Source organism: Nelumbo nucifera, chromosome 2 (genome assembly GCF_055504915.1).
Source record: "Nelumbo nucifera cultivar China Antique chromosome 2, China Antique-T2T, whole genome shotgun sequence".
NCBI classification, from domain to species: Eukaryota; Viridiplantae; Streptophyta; class Magnoliopsida; order Proteales; family Nelumbonaceae; genus Nelumbo; species Nelumbo nucifera.
The window spans coordinates 29,526,147-29,545,564 of record NC_142650.1 but is presented as its reverse complement, the minus strand read 5'-3'; the positions used below and the strand labels follow the sequence as shown (position 1 = coordinate 29,545,564).

The 19,418-nt window shown below is 36.4% G+C and overlaps 2 protein-coding genes across 4 annotated transcripts; both read left to right on the top strand.

The window, feature by feature from the left end:
- The first annotated feature begins 2,343 nt into the window (after positions 1 to 2,343).
- LOC104588578 (protein RGF1 INDUCIBLE TRANSCRIPTION FACTOR 1-like) lies at positions 2,344 to 4,052 on the top strand. The gene is made up of 4 exons (XM_010246568.2): positions 2,344 to 2,623; positions 2,713 to 2,958; positions 3,059 to 3,199; positions 3,425 to 4,052. Exons 1-4 carry the CDS (start codon positions 2,621 to 2,623, stop codon positions 3,767 to 3,769), a joined length of 735 nt encoding a protein of 244 aa, XP_010244870.1. The 5' UTR covers positions 2,344 to 2,620; the 3' UTR covers positions 3,770 to 4,052.
- A 7,832-nt stretch (positions 4,053 to 11,884) lies between these two features.
- On the top strand, positions 11,885 to 19,080 carry LOC104588579 (uncharacterized). Of its 3 annotated transcripts, none has more exons than XM_010246570.3 (10): positions 11,885 to 12,170; positions 12,297 to 12,478; positions 12,804 to 12,985; positions 13,084 to 13,368; positions 13,468 to 13,526; positions 13,630 to 13,666; positions 13,767 to 13,838; positions 17,454 to 17,778; positions 17,859 to 18,263; positions 18,542 to 19,080. In XM_010246570.3, exons 1-9 carry the CDS (start codon positions 12,047 to 12,049, stop codon positions 18,231 to 18,233), a joined length of 1,641 nt encoding a protein of 546 aa, XP_010244872.3. In that variant the 5' UTR covers positions 11,885 to 12,046; the 3' UTR covers positions 18,234 to 18,263; positions 18,542 to 19,080. The 3 variants fall into 3 exon arrangements, with proteins under 3 accessions (XP_010244872.3, XP_019051721.2, XP_010244873.3); XM_019196176.2 differs by having other exon boundaries at positions 11,888 to 12,170; positions 18,545 to 19,080; XM_010246571.3 differs by having other exon boundaries at positions 11,888 to 12,170; positions 18,392 to 18,568.
- The last annotated feature ends 338 nt before the right edge of the window (positions 19,081 to 19,418 follow it).

Here is a 19,418-nt window from a genome sequence, read left to right as displayed (position 1 = left end):
ACATGATCTTGTTCTTCTAGCTTAAGGGCCGTTTGATAGAATTCTACGGAAATTTTACTTCCCAAAATTCTACAATCAAGTTAGGTGGACTCCATAATCAGGTAGGATTATGGAATTTACTTCAAGAATATGTTAGAAATGTAATCATATTAAGTAACTTAATTTGGAGTATCTCTAATAAGTGATAAAATGTAGGGATGGCAACGAGGTGGGCTTGGAGAGGGTTTTGTAAATTCTAGACTCTATTCATATGCTTAAACCTCCCAACCCATATCCGACTTAAAACTCATAGCGGGTTGGATTTTGAGAATCCAAACCCCCTCCGCACATAAAAATGTAAAACCCTTTCCAATCCTAGCCTCCTTGCATTCAAGGGTAGGGGCAGGTTGGGTCTAGAACCCGTAGAATTTCCTATTATTTCTTGTTATATATAAGCAATAAATAAGTAAAATAATACAAACAAATAATAAAATTTCTAATTATTTGATTAAGACATGTAAAAAACACATAAACTATCAATGGTCATTCACATACAATTCAAAATATTATTAAATTTATATGCTTTCCAATTCCAACAATATACCGATTGGAGAGAGTTGGGCTTAGCCTAATACTGTATCCTATCTATACCTATATGGGTTGTAGAATCCCAATACCTGTCCCCCGTCCTAAAACCCATATTTCAAGCAAAAAAAAATCGCCCCATCTGGACGGATACCCATCAGGTAGGATATCCAATAATTAAAGAGATTTAATTATTGACTGGTCACATGTATAAAAGACTATCTACAGCACCCACACAAAGAAAAGATCCATTACAACTTACAAGTTTAAGGGGTTAGAAGAATTAGGACATACAGAAAAGGACTTGGGTTGGAATGGTAAGAAATGATTTGAACACCATACTGTAACAATGAAAATGACACTGAACAAAAGGGAATAACTAAACATGATTCATATAGTCAATCCCATATAGGTGGGAGACATGTAGAACTCGAACAAAATGCCTCTGTTGGCTAATCCTAAATAGAATCTAGAATTCTAAAAAAAGAAAAAGAATTTCACAAAAATATTAATGTTATTTCCAGGCTTCCAGCCTTTAAGAAGTGTTCACGGATGTAAAAGACTATAAGCACAGGAAGGTGAGAAGCCATTAGAAATCGATGTGTTTGAGTTAGTTGACATGCGTCCCCAAGGATTCAGAAACTGATGACGAAGTCCAAGCAGAAAGGTACTCTGACTTATGAGTTCTGAACATGAAATTGGATGACTGGGGTTGATCAGGAGGAATACCAATTACCAAAGAAACATTGATTTTGAAGTTTGTAGGGGAGTGTCAATTTGGGCACAGTGTCACACCCTAAAAAAGGGCACTCTCAGAAAAACACGGAAGTGCCTTATTTATTAATTAATACCTAAGTGGTATCTTCTGTCTTCTCAACATGAGTGATGTGCTCCAATCACTGCCCTCAGAAGAGGGGCATTTTTGAAATAAACTCGAGATAATTAGCTCTGGTTAGAACCTAGAGGCGCCTTAAAGTCTCCACAAAATTAGCATTACGAGCTTAATTAATAAAGTCAGTAGTTTCAAGGTGGTGTTTGTCTGTAATATTTTTCAACAGAAACCCGTTTCATTATTTCTTTTTCATCTTTTTACAAGGAAGATAATGGAAAACAAAACAAGATTGTTAAGCAACAAAGCTGAATTACTAAGCATGGTTGCAGCAGGTAGTGGAGTGGTTGAATGTTGCCATGGTTGACGCCCCGAAACCAGGTTTCTCGTGCATGATTTGGCTTAGCTTTTCCTCAGCATGCAAATCACTAATTCATTTGTGCCATGCTTCCGGTATGGTCCGGGACCCACCTTCCTTCCTGTGGGTCCCCGGACCTTGCTATTTCCTTTTAATTAAAGATCACGCCCGTCAAGCCTGTGGACTCAGTTCTTACCTTGACCTCTCACCATCTTTTTATATATATAAGACTCCAGAGATAATGGTAATGGATGAATTATATATGCATGGTTCGATAATTGTATAAGATCAAGTTGATCAAATTGCCTTGGCTTACCCTACTGACAAGATCAGACGGTCATTGTTGTGCCAATTGGAAGGATAATGAGTATACTTAGATAGACTTTCTACATGAAAAGGGAAAAGAGTTCAAGTTCAAGGCTTCAAGCAAAGATGGCTAGCTCCACCACAAATTCACTAAGCTAGAAGAATCAAACAGCCTTTTTTTTTTCTTTCTTGGGCAACTGCATTATGAAGATTAGTTTAGATTAGAGCTCTTGAGCCAAGGAGATGAGAAATAGTTTAAAGGGTAGAGAGTGGAAGACAGGAAACAGCGCCCACGTTCCTACTCTCTTTCTTTATTGCTCACTCTCCCCTACAACCAAGCCCTCTTGAGTCTTGACAAAGTGTGTAGTGTATCTCACCAAGGAATAAATATATGCCCCTTCTCTTGTGACCCTCCATAAATACTCTCCATCTCCATACCCAAATCCCTCTCTCTCTCTCACTCTCTCTCTCTCTTCTTTATAAGTGACCTCAGTTAATAACCAAGTGCAAGAAGAACTCTCTTTGCCATTAGCACTGTCATCGTCGCGTCGATCGATGTGATCATGGTAGGGACTCATGTTCCACTGGTTCTGACTGAATTGCTATTGTCTTATTGTTTCTTTCCTCTGATCGAATTCATGCTGATGTTTTGCAGGGAATTCAGAAGCCTGCGTGGTTAGAAGCCCTCTACACACAGAAATTCTTTGTGGGGTGTTCGACGCATGACACTGCAAAGAAGAATGAGAAGAATATACTGTGTCTGGATTGTTGCACCAGTATTTGCCCCCACTGTTTGCCCTCTCACAGATACCACAGACTCGTTCAAGTTCGCCGCTATGTGTATCACGACGTGGTTCGACTGGAAGACCTGGAGAAGCTCATAGACTGCTCTAATGTGCAGGTAAATTAGTTCAAGGACTATCAACAACTACTAGTAGTTGTTGGGTCATATTGGTTAAATTATCTCTCTCTTTTCTTTGTTAATTGTTGTGTTCTTCTAGGCTTATACCATCAATAGCGCCAAAGTGATATTCATCAAGAAGAGACCCCAGAATAGGCAGTTCAAGGGCTCAGGCAACTACTGCACTTCCTGCGACCGGAGCCTGCAAGAACCTTACATCCATTGCTCTCTGGGGTGCAAGGTAATAGCTAGCGACCCTTAGAATTATAAAGGGTTTTTGTTTATTTATTTCATTATCTTGAAATTTTTGTAAAAAATAAACTACATTCTCTCTTCTCTTCTTTATACAATTTCATTTTCAGAAGAATTATTGCAATTGGACCATGAATTTCACTACTGGATATTAGAGTACTGAATTGTGGTAAAAGGGTAGTGTTCTAATGTTAATTTTGCTGTTTATCATCAGGTGGACTTTGTATTAAAGCATAAGAAGGATCTCTCTCCTTATTTGAGGACATGTAACTCGTTACAATTATGTCCAGACTTGTTAGTCTCTCAGTATGCCGGAGAGGAGGAAATGACCAATGAGACGCCGCGTTCGACAATTGTGGACTGCGACGAGCCCATGAGTTCGTCTTCAGGGTCATCAGCGTCCGAGAACATGAGCGTCGCATGCACAGACTTTGTTCGAAAGAAGAGAAGTAGTGGGTTATACGTGTGTGCACGGTCAGCTGGTAGGGTTTCAGACGAGGACATGGCCACAAGCATTAGTAGAAGAAAAGGCATTCCTCATAGGTCCCCTCTGTGTTAGAGAGAGTAATTTAATTGCCAAGACCTCTTCAGTTCTTCTCCTTATTTTCTTAACTGACTTCATCAATTGCCTCATCACTTTCTTCTTCTAATCTTCTTCTTCATCTCTCTTTCTCTCTTTCTTTAGATAGTTTTTATTAATCATAAATTAATTAGTCGGTCGGGGGGTTTGTCTTAATGGCATCACGTGATTCCCAATTCCGAGTTTTAACGCTTGTACATTTCTCGGAGGCTTTCTTAAATATTTAATATATCAGTTCAAGTTGGAATTTGGAAGTACGTCCTGATGCCTGAACTCATTTTCTCACGTTAACTGGGTATTTCAGACTTAGTTTTAGCATTTTCTCTGTTACTTTGTCAAGTAATGGGTGGGTGGGTCGTGGGTTGAATCAAGAATTGAAGTATGTATGGTTCCTCTCTCTCTCTCTCTCCGGCTATTTGGGTTCTTGGAGGAGTGGTCTGGATACTGGATTGCAGTCCCCAGCAATCTAATATTCAAAAACTTTGTTTTAAGTACTTTTGTTATTGCACCGATTCCAAATGCTAAAAAGCAATTCCACTTGGGAGTTGAGACTATGCAATTTCCGTTGTTGGCTCATTCGTAATGACAACTTCAGGTGCTTTTGGCTAGTAAAAAAAATGGAAAAGAGGGAAGTTGTGGTTTCTCAAGAAATGTATAATAAAATTTTCCACAACTTTCCTTTCCTCGCTTATTTTCACTTTTCAAAGAACCAAACCTCCATTGGTTGAATGGTTCAAGAAGGTTTTCTAGCCTTTGTTACTTGGGTGCATTAATTTACCAGTGGAGGGAGAGAGAGAGAGAGAGAGAGAGAGAGAGACCAAGTGTCATCAATTCCCTGTATAAGTCCTCTTTCAGAAGATACTAATCCAATTAGTTGGAAGCCAATTGTAATTTGGGAAATATTAGAACTCAATAACCAGGTTATCTCTGTATATATCTAGCTAGGCATTGAATGATACAATGATTATTTTCTCACTATTTCAATGATCAACTACAATTTACACGAGAAATCTCCAATTTCTCATGTGTGCAGTTTAACAGTTAAAGTCAGCTGGATGCTCGAGGAGTGCACTCGTGTCTCTATATTTTAATATACTAGTTTAAAGCTAGCTTTGAATTAAATTAAAGGGCTAATGTTCTTAATTAGTTAAAGAGGTACCCTCCAATTTTTATCACCTTACTCATGGAGATGGACGTCCTAAAAAGTAATTTCCTGAAAGGGAAGGGACTTCCTTTGACTTTGACCGTCACAGACAATTTCGTCAGAGAGCTTGGGGGGGGGGGGGGATTTAAACCTTCAGTTTTGACCAGTCAAGCCTCTTTGCACATTTTACTTCCACACCCAATATGTTTGTAGTAGATGTAGAGCTAGTTGTTCTAACGGGTTCACTATCCAAAATTGATCCATTTTACTGGGCACAAGTAGTCTTATAGTGATGACCATGTTGGGAACTCAGATACTCGGTTCGGGTTGTAAGTATAGATAAGATCCCACCCGGATTTTTTTTTTAATTTTGGGGTAGGGGCGTTCAGATTGCTTTAGAGTTCAGATATCATCATTGTGTGGGTGGGGAGAGTATGGTTTGGAGAGGGTGTGCAGCGATACATGTTTCTGTGATGCTTACTATTCCTTCTCTTTAGTTGTATAAAGCTTCTTTATTTTTAAGCTTTTTCTAGTATAGTTCCTTTCTTGTTAGCCAAAGAAATATATATGACAAGTTATACTCATGAAATGCTCGAGTAGATAGGACACTGTACATATTGCAACTTGCAAGACTTTTTTTTTTTTCTTTTCTTTTTTATTGTTAGTGGACATACATATGCTTCAAGGCAAACCAAATAATCTAAACTGAGCAATACCAAATTTAGAATTCGCGGTACACAAGATTCAGAAAGCAGTCAAGGGAATGAGTGTTGCACAAAGCTAATATTAGGTTTTTGAGAGAGAGCATATAGAGGCCATAGAAGCTTAGACTAGAGGTAGAGGGAGACACTTGCAGACTAAGGAGTGAAGAGGAGACTGGATGTATGGTTAAGAGGTTTTCTGTTTTATAAACAACTTCTGGGGTGTTGGCCAATATGTATGATTTTGATTTTTTTTCATAAAACAAAAACAATTGCCACATCAGCAAAATGAATTGTTTTCACCAATTTATTTTTGCTGACCTGGATTGTTTTAGCTAATTTATTTGAACTACACTTTTATATCCAAATTTTGAATTCTATATGAGAGAAAGTCTGTTGGACTTCACCTAAAAGGTAGGAAGTAGTTTGCTATTATTAACATATAATAGTATAGCTATAAAGTAGTGTCTACATTCCTAAATAAATCATCCCTTATATCACAAGTCAATCCCCATGCTCCCCTTCATATAAAATTTCTTTCTTACCAAGTTCTCATATGGTCATATGACATGAATCCTAAGAGAGAGAATAAGGCCAAGGAACCAACTTAAATTAATTCCACAATTCTCATCCTTCCTATAATCATTAATATTCTGACTCATTCCACAAAGAGTTCTGAATTTTTTTAATCACTCTACAGAGGGGAAAACCCTCCTGAAGTTAGTCTCTTAAAACAAAATTTAGGTCTTTAAATTATGTTTGGATTGAAAGAAAAGGTAGGAAAACCTATACATGGTTTGTAAAGGCTTCCCTTCCTTTCCCTACTTTTTCCTTCAAACCAAACCCAACCTTAATATCTGAATTTTGCATCCAATCCCCTGGTTCATGAGTCCAGAATTACAGCACTACATTTCGAGGGAAGAGAGAGTCCTCACGCCCTCGAATCCCTGTCAAAGGGATCTAGTGATTAACGAATTTAAGGCAAAGGAATTTGGAGTAGGTATTTGATGACATGGACAAAGAAGAGTAGTTTGTAGAGACAAGTTAAACGGAGCAAGCCACCATGAATGATGTTATTGCCAAATATCTTGAAAATGATAAGCATATTTTTGTAACTGCAAACAAATTAAGTACTGCTTAAGTCATAAAAGATTTGATGAAAATGTGTATGTCATTGACACGGTAGAAACAACTACTGTAGTGAGTTATCATGAAAATGGAAATATAGAAAATAATACAAATAATAGGTAGAGTAGAAATAAAAATAAATAAATAAATATTATATATAAATAACAGATATAGAGTAGAAAAGCAAGAAATAATTAACAATACTAACGAGTTATAAATTTTTGAATCCTAGATTGTATATCTTATTATAAGATTGCCAGGCATGGTCCATTATGATAATGGTTTATGGTTGTCTCTTTCTATACCCTTTGCAATAATTTAGGCCCTGTTTGGATAATCTCCCACTTTTGAGCTTTGGGCTGTGAGAAACAATAATAAGTTAAAAAAGTGTTTTCAGTATTCTCTAAAAGATGCTTTTAAAAACACATCAATATAAAAGGAAAATCACTTTTAAGCCCCAAAACAGAAAGCCTAAAATCCGGGCTTTTTCTTTTGGGCTTTAAAAAATACAAACCCTGAAGCTTATCAAACACAACCTTAATAAAAGACAGTACTTTAAAGTTTAATCTTTTGGCTTTAAAACGATAACCTGATTTTGCAACCACATATTTGATATTTCACATGTTTTGTAAGAAAAAAATGGTAGGTTTTAAATAAAGACAAAGACCTCAGCAAAATAAATAAATAAAGACAGTTATAAAGGTAGGAAGCTTATACACTATTTTCCATTATTACAGTCATAACGGCCATGTATACAGTTCTTGTTTTTTCCTCATTATTTACTACTATTTTTTTCTCAACACAGAAATTGTTTAGATATTTAATTTGTATAATAATTATTTAGTACCAAAAATTAGATATTATAATTGAGTAAAATTGGGTCAGCAGCTTTTGCAATGGAGATAAATAATAGTTAAAAAAAGTCCATTATTTTCTAATATTAGTCAAAAAAAATAATGTTGTGGTCCTAAGCCTACTACCTTTATCAATGATTTAACGAATACTATTAGTAAATTATAATAATATTAAAGAGGAATTATAAATTTCCATCTTTTTCTTTGTCCTGGAGAACACCTTCCTCCCATTGGCAGCATTTGCTTCATGCAGAGAATATATGTGCTTAGATCTCCTGGTTCAACGAGTACAAGGACCATTCATATGTAGCAGACTCTTCCAAAACCCCCAAAACAAAGAAGATGGTTAAGCACTATATGTATTATCTCCAAAGCTCCCAGTTATTAGGGTATAATTTTGGCGAATTTCATCGACTTCGGATTGGAAAATTGTTAAAATTTTAATAGCTTGGTCTAAAAGCCTAAAATCCCGAAAATGCAGTATAAATTCTTCAAATCGGATTCATTTTGCACCCTATCGACTATATATATATATATATATATTTTTGAAGCCTGATAAGGCCAATTAGAAAAAAAAAAACTTTCTTTCTAAATAGAAAGTCCCATTTTCCCTTATCTCTTTCCTCTTTCATCTTTGTAATTATGTTTCCTCAATGAGAATAATGAACCAGGGCATGCTTGCCCTTGGTGAAGCATTTTTCTGTTTGTGTATGTATTTTTTGTAAATGGGCCATGTTGGGCTGGGGCAACGCAAATCCCTGACCCATTAAACCTTTGGAGCGGGCTGGGCTGAACACCTTAACACTCTCATTAAAGGGACTTCCTTACATGCTGGAGATCCAAGTAGAGCACATGGAGAAAGAAATATTTTCTACTCATTTCCATCATTTGACTGGTAAATACTGAACGTGAATGGAGTCCTCTCCAACTCAACAATCGAACCAAATAAACATGCAAGGATCAATTAGCAACATTGTATTTGTACCCAAAAGCATATTCAAAAGCACTATCCCAACCAAACTCCTAAGCATAAAGATTTTCATTTTGCTTGTAATCCTTTCAAACCAATCATAAACCATATATCTTTAGAATACTGTTTGTGGGACCCAACTGTACTGACAGTTGGGGTACCCACTTGAAATGACACCACTCCATATTTTAAATGTAGGTTAATTTGTAAGGGCATACAATAGAATACTGGTTGAATTGCTTACCCACCACTAGGAGGGAAGAAAATGGTTTTATTTTTAAATTACTTTCCAAAATATTTATTTTTATACTATTAAAATTAATATTATGGATTAAATTACAAGAGTTTAATGATGAGAAAAATATATCTTAAATTACAAGAGTTTAATAAAAGTATTTCTTATTTATCATACTTATTATTGTTTAATATGTATGTTAAAAAATGTTTCCAATTTTTTTCCAGTTTCTATTTTTTTTTCATTTTATCTATTTTTTAATTTAATTAGTTAATCGTGGCAACATGGATTTTAACCCATTTGACCCAAAATGATTTAATTTCTCACCACCTAGATGAAAACTCTATTTTTGCTAGGTAGATTTTAAAAGTATAAGCTTTTATGTTATTGGAATTATTAATTTATTAAGTATGAGTTTAATTAATAGAACTTGATGATGAAAAGAAACAAAAATGAGTTAAATATATCATTCAATGAACATAAATGTAAGTTAATAACTTAAATGTTAGATTTAATGAGAGAGATCGAATGCATTAAATATCTTTAAATTACCTCTTTTAAACTCATTTAATATCAAGAACCAATTGCCCTACTTGCGCTCAAATTTTTATCAATAAATTTAAATATTAAAAAATAAATTTTATCCTTAAAAAATTCCAAAAATATTTTTAAGGCTATTTATGCTTTTTAAAATAATATAGATATAGATTGTTTAACTTTCGTTTAACAAATGCCAGAAATCGCACGGATCCCTCTCCTATATATGTATGATTGAACTGAATTTAGTTTATTTGAGTGCTCAAGGCAAGTGTGGATTATCTGTAAAATTTTGTAAAGAAATGAATGCATAGTTATTAGTTAGGGCCCGTCCAAGCATGCTCATTTACAAGTTATAATCACTAACTATACACGTTTGCTTGTTATTGAAGAGGCCAACTGGGCAGTGATTGTTTCTCCAAATTTGAAAAGAGATGGGCCCTACATAATAAATAAGGAAAGTACTGTAACTATTATTATTATGGGGACGAGCTTCATTTGTCTGACACGTAATGGAAATTCACAGTACACCCGTTAGCGTAGGCCGTTAATCAGAGTCCTCGAGGTATTGATGTGTGACTCCACCTTAAATTTGATGAATTGACTTTTTAAGATGGACCCACAAACCTAGCCAAGGTGAAAGGCCGTGATTTCGGGTTTTATGGAAGGCTAAATTTTACCTCGGTCCACACGAATCTCGCTCGCTTCCTCTTCTTCTCTGATTCTCTCCCTCTCCCGTCGGCCGTCTCGGCGTCTCCCGCTCTCTCCCTATAAAATATTTAATATTAGATATTAGATATATCCCTCTTATCTTTTAGTTGACCAAACTGCCCATCACTGCTTTCGTCAGCCAACCAATCACCCGGCAAAATGGATTCGAGCATTATTTTTGTGACGAAACTACCCTTACGCAGTGCCCCAAAAAATAAGTCCACGTTTTATAATTACGAGGTCTGTCGTACACTCGTACCCCTTTGAGTGGATAGCCAAATCATTTTGGCTGGTCCACATAAAGTGCTGTGAATGTGATGGGTCCCGGAGTTCGAATCCTTTCCATTTCAAATCCAATTTCAATATATATTCTAACTCTACCTGCAAGGAGTCGTTTGGATGACTTTCACATTTCAACTAAAGCTTACTTTTGATTGAAAAAAAGAAGAAGCAAAAGCTAACATAAAAATATTTATGAAAAGAATTCTATTATTTTATCAAAAGAATAAGAAATGCGTTTTATGCTTATCCATGTTTTATTTATTGGGTTCACATTTGATAAAGGAAAAATATGATATGGAAAAAAACTTTTTTAGCTATTTATTTGAGGTCTAAGGAGATGCCATTGTAAATTAGTACTGTTGCCATTTTTCAAGACCTGGATCCGATATAAAATGAGAAAACTAAACTGGGTCATCTTTAATTTATTGGTTTAACCTGTAATTTGGGAGGTACTTGTCTAGAAAAGCTTGATATTTAAAACCAAAAAAAAAAAAAAAACAGTCTATATGATTTTATTTTTAAAAATAGAATATGTTTGGTATCAATGGTGTTTGTTTAACAAATTTTTGTACGATTTTGTGTCGAAAATTAAGATAAAATCTGTTTTAAATAATTTTTAACACCTCAACACCAATAGGCACCATATAAGTTAAATAGTTAAAGAAAACTCCATTGAAAACGAAAATGCATCATTTTTGCCATTTTTCTGATAAATGACTCATATAAATGGAGAGACACATTTATCAATTAAACGACCCAACTAAACATCATTTTCTACGATTTTGTAATAAACGCTTTTATGTCCCTCAACTGGCATTTAGCTGAGGAAAAAGCCATGGGTGCCAAACAACATCTAAAACAGCTGCCACGTCAACAAAATCTGGAACCATAATTCTCAAGTTACCGGAAAACTTTGGCTGTTGGGAGCAACGTAAGTTCACCCATTTACGCCCATATCTATCTTTTTTTAGTCAAAGTAAATAGGGGCAATTACTATTTTACCCCATGAAACTTTCCTGATAAAGTGACATTCGCAAGAATGTTTTCAAAAGCAAGGCCAAAACTTTTTGCGAGTTTCCGATTGGAGGTCACATCTCCGCCCCACCAGGAGCCGCTCACAACACCTCCACAGGCCACAGCACATCTCCGCCGTGTATTGTGAGCATTTCCCGATGATAACACTAATTTCGATGATGTCATCATCGAGAAATATTCTCAATACACGGCGGGGATGTGCTATGTGGCGGAGATGTGATCTCTACCGATTGTTGGACACCGTACCAGCCTGACGGAAATGCCGGAAAATCGAACAACAATAATAATGACAGGTATAGATTCCCATCGTGAGTGTGTCATCATTAGTACTTGGTAAGGGTATTCATGTCATTATGTGGAATTCTACGGTTTTTGTCGTTTCAAATTCAAGGGGTATTTTCGTAAAAGACAATTGCTAATACCAAAGAAAGTGAAAGATCAATGTCCTTTCTCTTTTCCTCTTTTATTTTTAACCGTTAATGAAAACTCGGCAGGCAGCCCAATTTGAATGCAAAGAGATTCCTACCACCCCCCTGTCTCCCAAGTATTTATCGATCTTTTTCCTCTGTTACAACCGAGCTTTCCGAGGAGAGTCTCCGAGCTGTTTGTCTGAACAAAACCAGAGACGGAAGAAGGAACAAGGAGGAACGACAACCAAAATGTTACGCTTCAGATCACAGGCTTTCCTTCTCCTTCCTGCCTTTCTCGTCATATTTTCTACCTTCTTCTCGTTTTCTCATGGGGTTTCTCAGCTTCACCATCTCCAAACGACACCCATAACAGGTACATTTTCTCTTTTCCCATTCTCTTTCTCTGCAAGGTGGTTGATTTTTGGAGTACATTTTTCTTTCTTAGAACGAAGCTTGTTTGTTTTGGATTAAAAGTTTTTCTTTCTTTCTTCTCGTGTAGGGGTGATGAATGAGGAATATGGTGGGTTGGTTTCATGGTGGACGAGGCCCGTTGTCGAGGAGACAAATGCCAACATTTCGTCTCTTGTATTAGCTAAAGAGAGAACTTACAGGACAGACCCTCTTGATGGTTACAGGCATTATACCGGTGGATGGAATATCAGTGAAGAACATTATTGGGCTGTGAGTTTCTCGAATTCTCAAACGTTTACCTCATCTGGGTTTTGCTTGTTTGTTGTGGGCTGTGGCTTTTAAGAATCCCAAATAATTTTTCTTCCTCTGGCTTTGGCTTGCTTGTGTTGGCTCATCAGTTTGTGGAAATTTGAAACAATTCTCTATTATGTTTTCTGGTTACTTTAACGGGTTGTGAATTTTGGGATTGTGTTTGCATCTGACTAATCATGGGTTTCTTTAATCCTGGATGAATTATCTCAGCAGCGATTTATTGGTTTTGAAGTTGGGTTTCGGCCTTTTTTGTTTCTCTTCCTAAAATTCTTTTCCAATTTAGTCTGTAGGTTTTACTGCAGCTCCCCTGTTTGCCATTGCTGCAATCTGGTTCGTGGTCTTCGGGCTCTGCTTATTGCTCATGTTTTTATATTTTTGCTGTTGTCATCGAAGGCCTTATGGTTATTCTCAAGCAGCCTATGCTTGCTCTCTTATTTTTCTTATTCTCTTCACCATAGCTGCAATGTAAGTCTCCTTAACTGTTGGTTGTTTCCTTTTTTTAATATTATATATGTTTTAGTTGATCCTGTGTGATTCATCAATGATGTTTTTCATGGTTTCAGCCTTGGATGCATTATTCTGTACACAGGGCAGAGTAAATTTCACAGCAGTACAACAAATACACTGGATTATGTTGTGAATCTGGCAAATACCATTGCAAATGATCTTAGAAATGTATCAGATTATCTTTCTGATGCAAAGAAGATTGGAGTGAATCAGGCTTTCCTACCTTCTGATATTCAGACCAAGATTGATGATGTTGGAACAAAGGTCAATTTTGCTTCTGCCACTCTTGAAGAGAAGACGCTGGATAATTCTTATAGGATACAGAATGTCTTGGATACCGTGTAATCAAGCGGCTTTGTATCTTCTTTCTTTCCCAAATGCAATTAATGACCATGCGACTTGTTCTTTTGGCTGAGTTGATGTCTTATTATCTCTTGCAGGAGACTGGTTCTTATCATACTCTCTGCTGTAATGCTTCTCTTGGCATTTCTTGGTTTCTGTAAGTATGATGGTCTTGTCCATTATTCTGAATTATGCTACATCTTTCCAATTATATGATATATTTTCACTTGTGGTCTCATGATTTTGATTATTGGTTGCAGTGTTTTCTATTCTCGGCATGCAATGTCTTGTATCCGTGTAAGAGAGAACTTCATAGACTTGATTTTCCTTTTCTTTGAACTTGAAAGCATATGAGCATCAAGTATCTTACTAGATATTGTATGTTTAATTTGTGCAGCTTGGTGGTCATTGGGTGGATTCTTGTTACAGCCACATTTATTTTGTCTGGAACATTTCTTCTTCTTCACAAGTAAGTTCTGTCATATTACATTTTCAATAACTAGTCCATTTATATCTGGGTGAATTCTTGTTATATTTTCAATAAGTTCTTATTTTTCTTTTAGTGTTGAGAAAAATATTGCCCTTGACAGAGTGGGTTTAGGTGTTTTAATGTTTAATAGCGGATATTGCCCTTGATAGAGTGGGTTGGGTGAAATTCATAAAAAAAAGTGGTTTCATGAAACAGGATTCATGTATCTGGCCCCATATACTAATCTTCAGACAAGGCTTTTTTTAATCAAAAGTGTTCTGCATCTTGTGCAGCAATCTCCTTTATGTGGTCCTTTAGTTTTTATCTTCTTAACAAAAAGTAAAAACAGCTGTGGTTGAATACTGATATTTTTGTTTTTTTTTTCAAGGAGTTCTATAAGAACCTTTACCAGCAATGCTGTTAAAAAAAAAAAAAAATTAATCTTTACCAGCAAGTACAACAGACTTGCAGAATCAGTTTTTGATGGCACATAATATATATAGTGCAACTTTCATTGCCTTTATTGTGTGCAGAAGATCAATTTGAAAGTTTCAAGGGAGTGACGTTTAAATAGAGAAGAGGAAGAAAAAATCATCACATTTAGTATTGTCATTTGCTGCTTTGCTTTTTAGTTTTCATTGGCATAGGATCTGTTTCATAGAGAGTGATATCTAAGGGTCCATTTGGTTCACGGGAATAGGGGTCTGCAATTGGAACTGGAACCATTCCAATTCCAACTGTTTGGTTGGGTGGAATTGGAATCCATTCCCATTGCTGGAGGAATGGCATTCCCCCATTTGAGGGAAAGGCCATTCCCTCCCCCTCCCTTGGCAATGAGAATCCATTCCATCTGATTCTGATTCGGGTTCCAATTCTCATCTCAACCAAACAGGTGGGAGGAATAGACCATTCCGATTCTGATTCCAATGGATTGTGGTTTTGATTCCGATTCCAACTGCGACCAAATGGACCCTAAAATGTGACAACCTTTGATCTTTCACAATTGAAAAACCAGCTTCTGATCTCATACTCTGAAATACCATCCCACAGGCTGTAGCTTTGTCAATTATCATCTATATCCAGCCTATAAACATTTAATATCCATACTCTACTTGAGTTTTCCATTGACAATTTTGTTGCTGCCTGAGTATCAAGATTGCTCGTCATGATTTATCTGTTTCTCTAAGAATATCTTTCACCGAAGTACAAGAAGGGTGGAACGGATGTATCAAATTCAAAAAAGAAAAAAAAATCAAATAAAGTTCATTTTAAAACTTAGACACTAGCCTCATGTTCTTTTGATTAAGTAAAGGTTAGTCATTGAAATGTATGAATAAAATTCTACCTACTTTTGTATCTTTTTAGAATATGAAAGCACTTATCCAGTGCTGGACTTTCCCACTCTGTGGGATGCTTAAGGATAGGGCTGCAAGTTGGGCTGGGTTAGGTTGGGTTGAGGCCAACCCTAGCCCAACCCTAAGTTCTAAACCCCAACCCTAACCCTAACCCAACCCGATCTGCAACCCAATCAACCCAATCCTAACCCTAACCCTAACTAAATTCCTTCAACCCTAACCCAACCCAACCCAACCTTCTTCCCATCCCTTAAAACCTTATAGAATTTCTCGATTTTAGATCTTAACTCAACTTCCACTACATATATTAATCCTATGTTTCATTAGTATTTGTTTGTTGATGTTTTTTTTTTTTTTTTGTTCTTTTGGTACAAAATTCAGAAAAAACAAGTGTTAGAAATGACTATAGTTTATTATTATTTATGGGTTATGGCTTACGATAAATCTTTTTTGGACGGAAAACAACATAGAGGAGATGAAGAATAAAATTTTCATAAAAACACAAAATAATGTTATTAAGGTTTTAGTCTTTCTGATTAGGATTAAGTGAAGTGATTATCTTAAAAGAAATACATGATACTATGTGGTGGGGGCTATGCAAATATCATGCATCTAAACAAATCAGTGAATGTAATATTACATATAACATATATTTATATATGACATGTACTATAAAGTCGAGTTCATGAATTTCAATCCTAACCCTAACCTGAACATCAACCCGACCCAACCCAACCCAACTTTTTCGGGTTAGGTTAGGACCAACCTGGCCCAAGTTGCAGCCTTACTTAAGGATCAGGATGGGAGTTCCTCTGTTCCTTGCAATGTATAGAACTTATTGGTTGTTACTATTTAGTTTCAAGGACATGTCCACTTAAAACCAATGTTAGAGAAAAAGAAGGTCTGTCTACAACTAACAATGTTTGGAGGATATGCTAGTGTGGTGGATCAAGTTTATTTAGAAAAGGAACAAAGGTCTATGAAACATTTTTCAAGGAGATAGGAAAGAGGCTTTACAAGTAAACTTTCTCTCTCTTAATAATTCAGCTGATTTGATAACAAGCTTTTAGATTTACAAGAACACTACAAGGATTTCTATTCATATGTCTCTAAGGGTAGCAATGTTTTGGATGGATGAAGGATTGGTTTAAGTGCTCCATTCATGGACTATAAAAAAAGGAAAAAAAAAAAAGGAAAAGGCTCCTAGTTCAGTGTTACCTTCTTCGTCTAAAGATAAACATTGGATATGATTAAGTTATTTGGAGCAGGCAGATTTTTTAACTAAGTAGTAGGAAAAAAGATGGTTTTCTTGTGAATGAACATTCACAAGATAAGGTGATATTAGGGAAGAGGAAAAAGCTACGATGTTAGAATGGCCAATAAAAATAACATTTTGCAACAAGATAAGGTGAACTTGTATTTCATTAGTTAGTGGGCGTTTGGAAGGAATTTGGTACATTTCATGGGAAACCAAGGTTCAAAATATGTCTACACTCCGATATAGCAGAAGGGGTGTGTCAGTACTTTGACCCTTGTACTTTCTTAATTCTTTAAAAATTGAGTATTGGAAATATTATTATATGTTCTAATTATTAAAAGCAATACTTAAAAAACATTTAAATAGGTGTATCGGGATTTTAAACCTTGTGGGAAGCTTTGTCAATCAGAATACTTATAGTCTTTTAAGGTTTAACATTAAGACTGATAACTTGTGGAAAATAAGGGCTGATGTGCAAAAAGGGTGGTGGTGAAGTAGGAGCTACATTGAAGAAAAGCCATTAAGTAGTTGTAGACTTGTAGGGTTAAATTTTAATGTTCTAGAAATTTGCTATTCGTTGTAAAAATCAAGATTACTATTTGTAGTAGCCAAAGCACCTTACTAATGTGGCAATTTGACAAAGTCCTTAGCATTCATCAGATTAACTTCTTTTACCAGGATTGAAGTTATGAATATGAGTTAATGGTTGCAGCTCTTTGGGGTATAGGATAGGGAGGGGTGGATTGCACACAGACTTAACCTTTGGAGCACCCCCCTCGTCTAAATAGACACCCACACACAACAAAAGTAGTTTGGGCTTAGAACCTAAGATATGGAGTATATAGCCCAGCCCAGGCTAGGCTTTGGGCCTATGTCATTAAATAATAAACTTTGAGGTATTTATAATACTTGATTGTGCAGTTTTGAAATTATGTTGGTTATGTTGTGCCTTTTGGTTGCTTCTAACTGGAAAATCCACTTATCCTCAATGTTATGTTCTAGTGTGGCTGGAGACACATGTGTTGCAATGGCCGAGTGGGTGACACACCCAACTGCCCATACAGCCCTTGATGATATTCTTCCTTGTGTGGATGAAGCAACTGCCAATGAAACCTTGATTAGAACCAAGGAAGTTACAATCCAACTGGTGAACATGATCAACGCTGTCATCACCAGTATCTCTAATGTCAACTTCTCGCCCAACCTCAGACCTCTTTATTTCAATCAATCTGGTCCACTGATGCCTCTTCTCTGCAACCCATTTCTTCCTGACTTCACTGATCGGCAATGCGCCACTGGGGAAGTGGATCTCAACAATGCCACACAGGTAAATCAAAAGAACCAACAGTTTTAAGCACAAGAACCAACTTGAAAAATATATATATGATTCTTCTCTTTTTCTTGCAGGTGTGGAAGAATTATGAGTGTCAGGTTTCATCAGATGGGATTTGTACCACAGTAGGCCGTATTACCCCAGAGTACTACAACCAGATGGCAGCAGCAGTGAATGTGAGCTTTGGGCTGAACCATTATGGTCCATTCTTAGTTCATCTGGTAGATTGTGGCTTTGTACGTGACACATTCCAATCCATAACCACAAATCACTGTCCTGGTCTGTCACGATACAGTGAATGGATCTATGTTGGCTTGGTCATGGTCTCAGTTGCTGTGATGCTCTCTTTGATATTCTGGGTGGTTTACGCTAGAGAGAGGCGGCACCGAGCATACACCAAACAGGTCATTGTCAGATCAGGAGGATATTATGATGACAAGTTCCCATAGAAAATTTCTAGTTCCGTCTATCTTTTTTGGGTAAGCTATATTGTTCTCTTTCATTTGGTTTTAGCCTTTCAGGTTGTGTATATACATATTAGCAAGTTGTAACATCTGTATATGATGCTACGCTTCTTTCTCATGGGCTTTATCCGTGCGAAATACAGTGAAGCTGCATTAATCCTTTCCATGAACAGAATTTACCAACATAGTGTCTGAATGCTGCTACCTGTGTGTAGTCATGCTCGACAAATACGCTTGAGAGTGCTGCATTCCCCTTGTAAAGTTTCTGATGGAAGTTCTTTGATGAAATATAGCAGGTGGGCGGCTATTTGCTCTTTTGACTCAGGTGCTCCATCTGTATTTTTGTATGTGATACATTTGACAACCCAAACTAGAATTCAGGGTGGTTTGAGGTTCTCTGAGTATTATTTACCCATTGGATCGAGATGGCATCTGCTGTGATCATGGCGCACAAAAATCTTGCCACTGCCTAATAATAAAACATGCACGTACACGGCAAGGATGCAAGAGTACCTCTGAAAAGGGGGGAGAGGAGTTTTGAGGCTTTTTTTTTTTTTTTTTTTTGTTGGGCGGTTGGTTACACGAAGCAGATCTGAGGTCGGTCCACTGGGTCAACTTGGTATCTATCACTATTCTGTGAGAAACCGAGAATTGATTGCATGTTCTTGTTATCAAATGCCTCGGCTGAGGAATATTTTTGTAGCTTTCACATGGGTCATTTTAGCCCATTTTGTGTTCTTGTACTTGTTTGGCAAACCAACCCATATTTTGCATATTCCATGGCGACATGTGAATCTAAGCAAGTCAATAAATGATTTACTGATTCCATCGATGAACTGAACTTATCTTGTAGTCAAGGATACTGTGCAAATGTATGGGTACTACACTTAGATACATTAGGGAAATGCATCTATACTTCTAAAGATATTTATATATCCTAACAATAAAATAGGTGTATGGTCTTGCGTTCTCCTTCCAAGAATCCATATCCCACATACAAAGACCATGAAATGTGTGAAAATGACCTCAAAAAATTATAAAAATGCCACATTAAGACAAACTTCATTATATAGATTTTAAGGTATTTGAAAATTACGGTAAGTGTCACATCTAAGACAAATTTACTCTATTTACCTCACTATGTAATTGCCTCTATGATATTCAAAAATT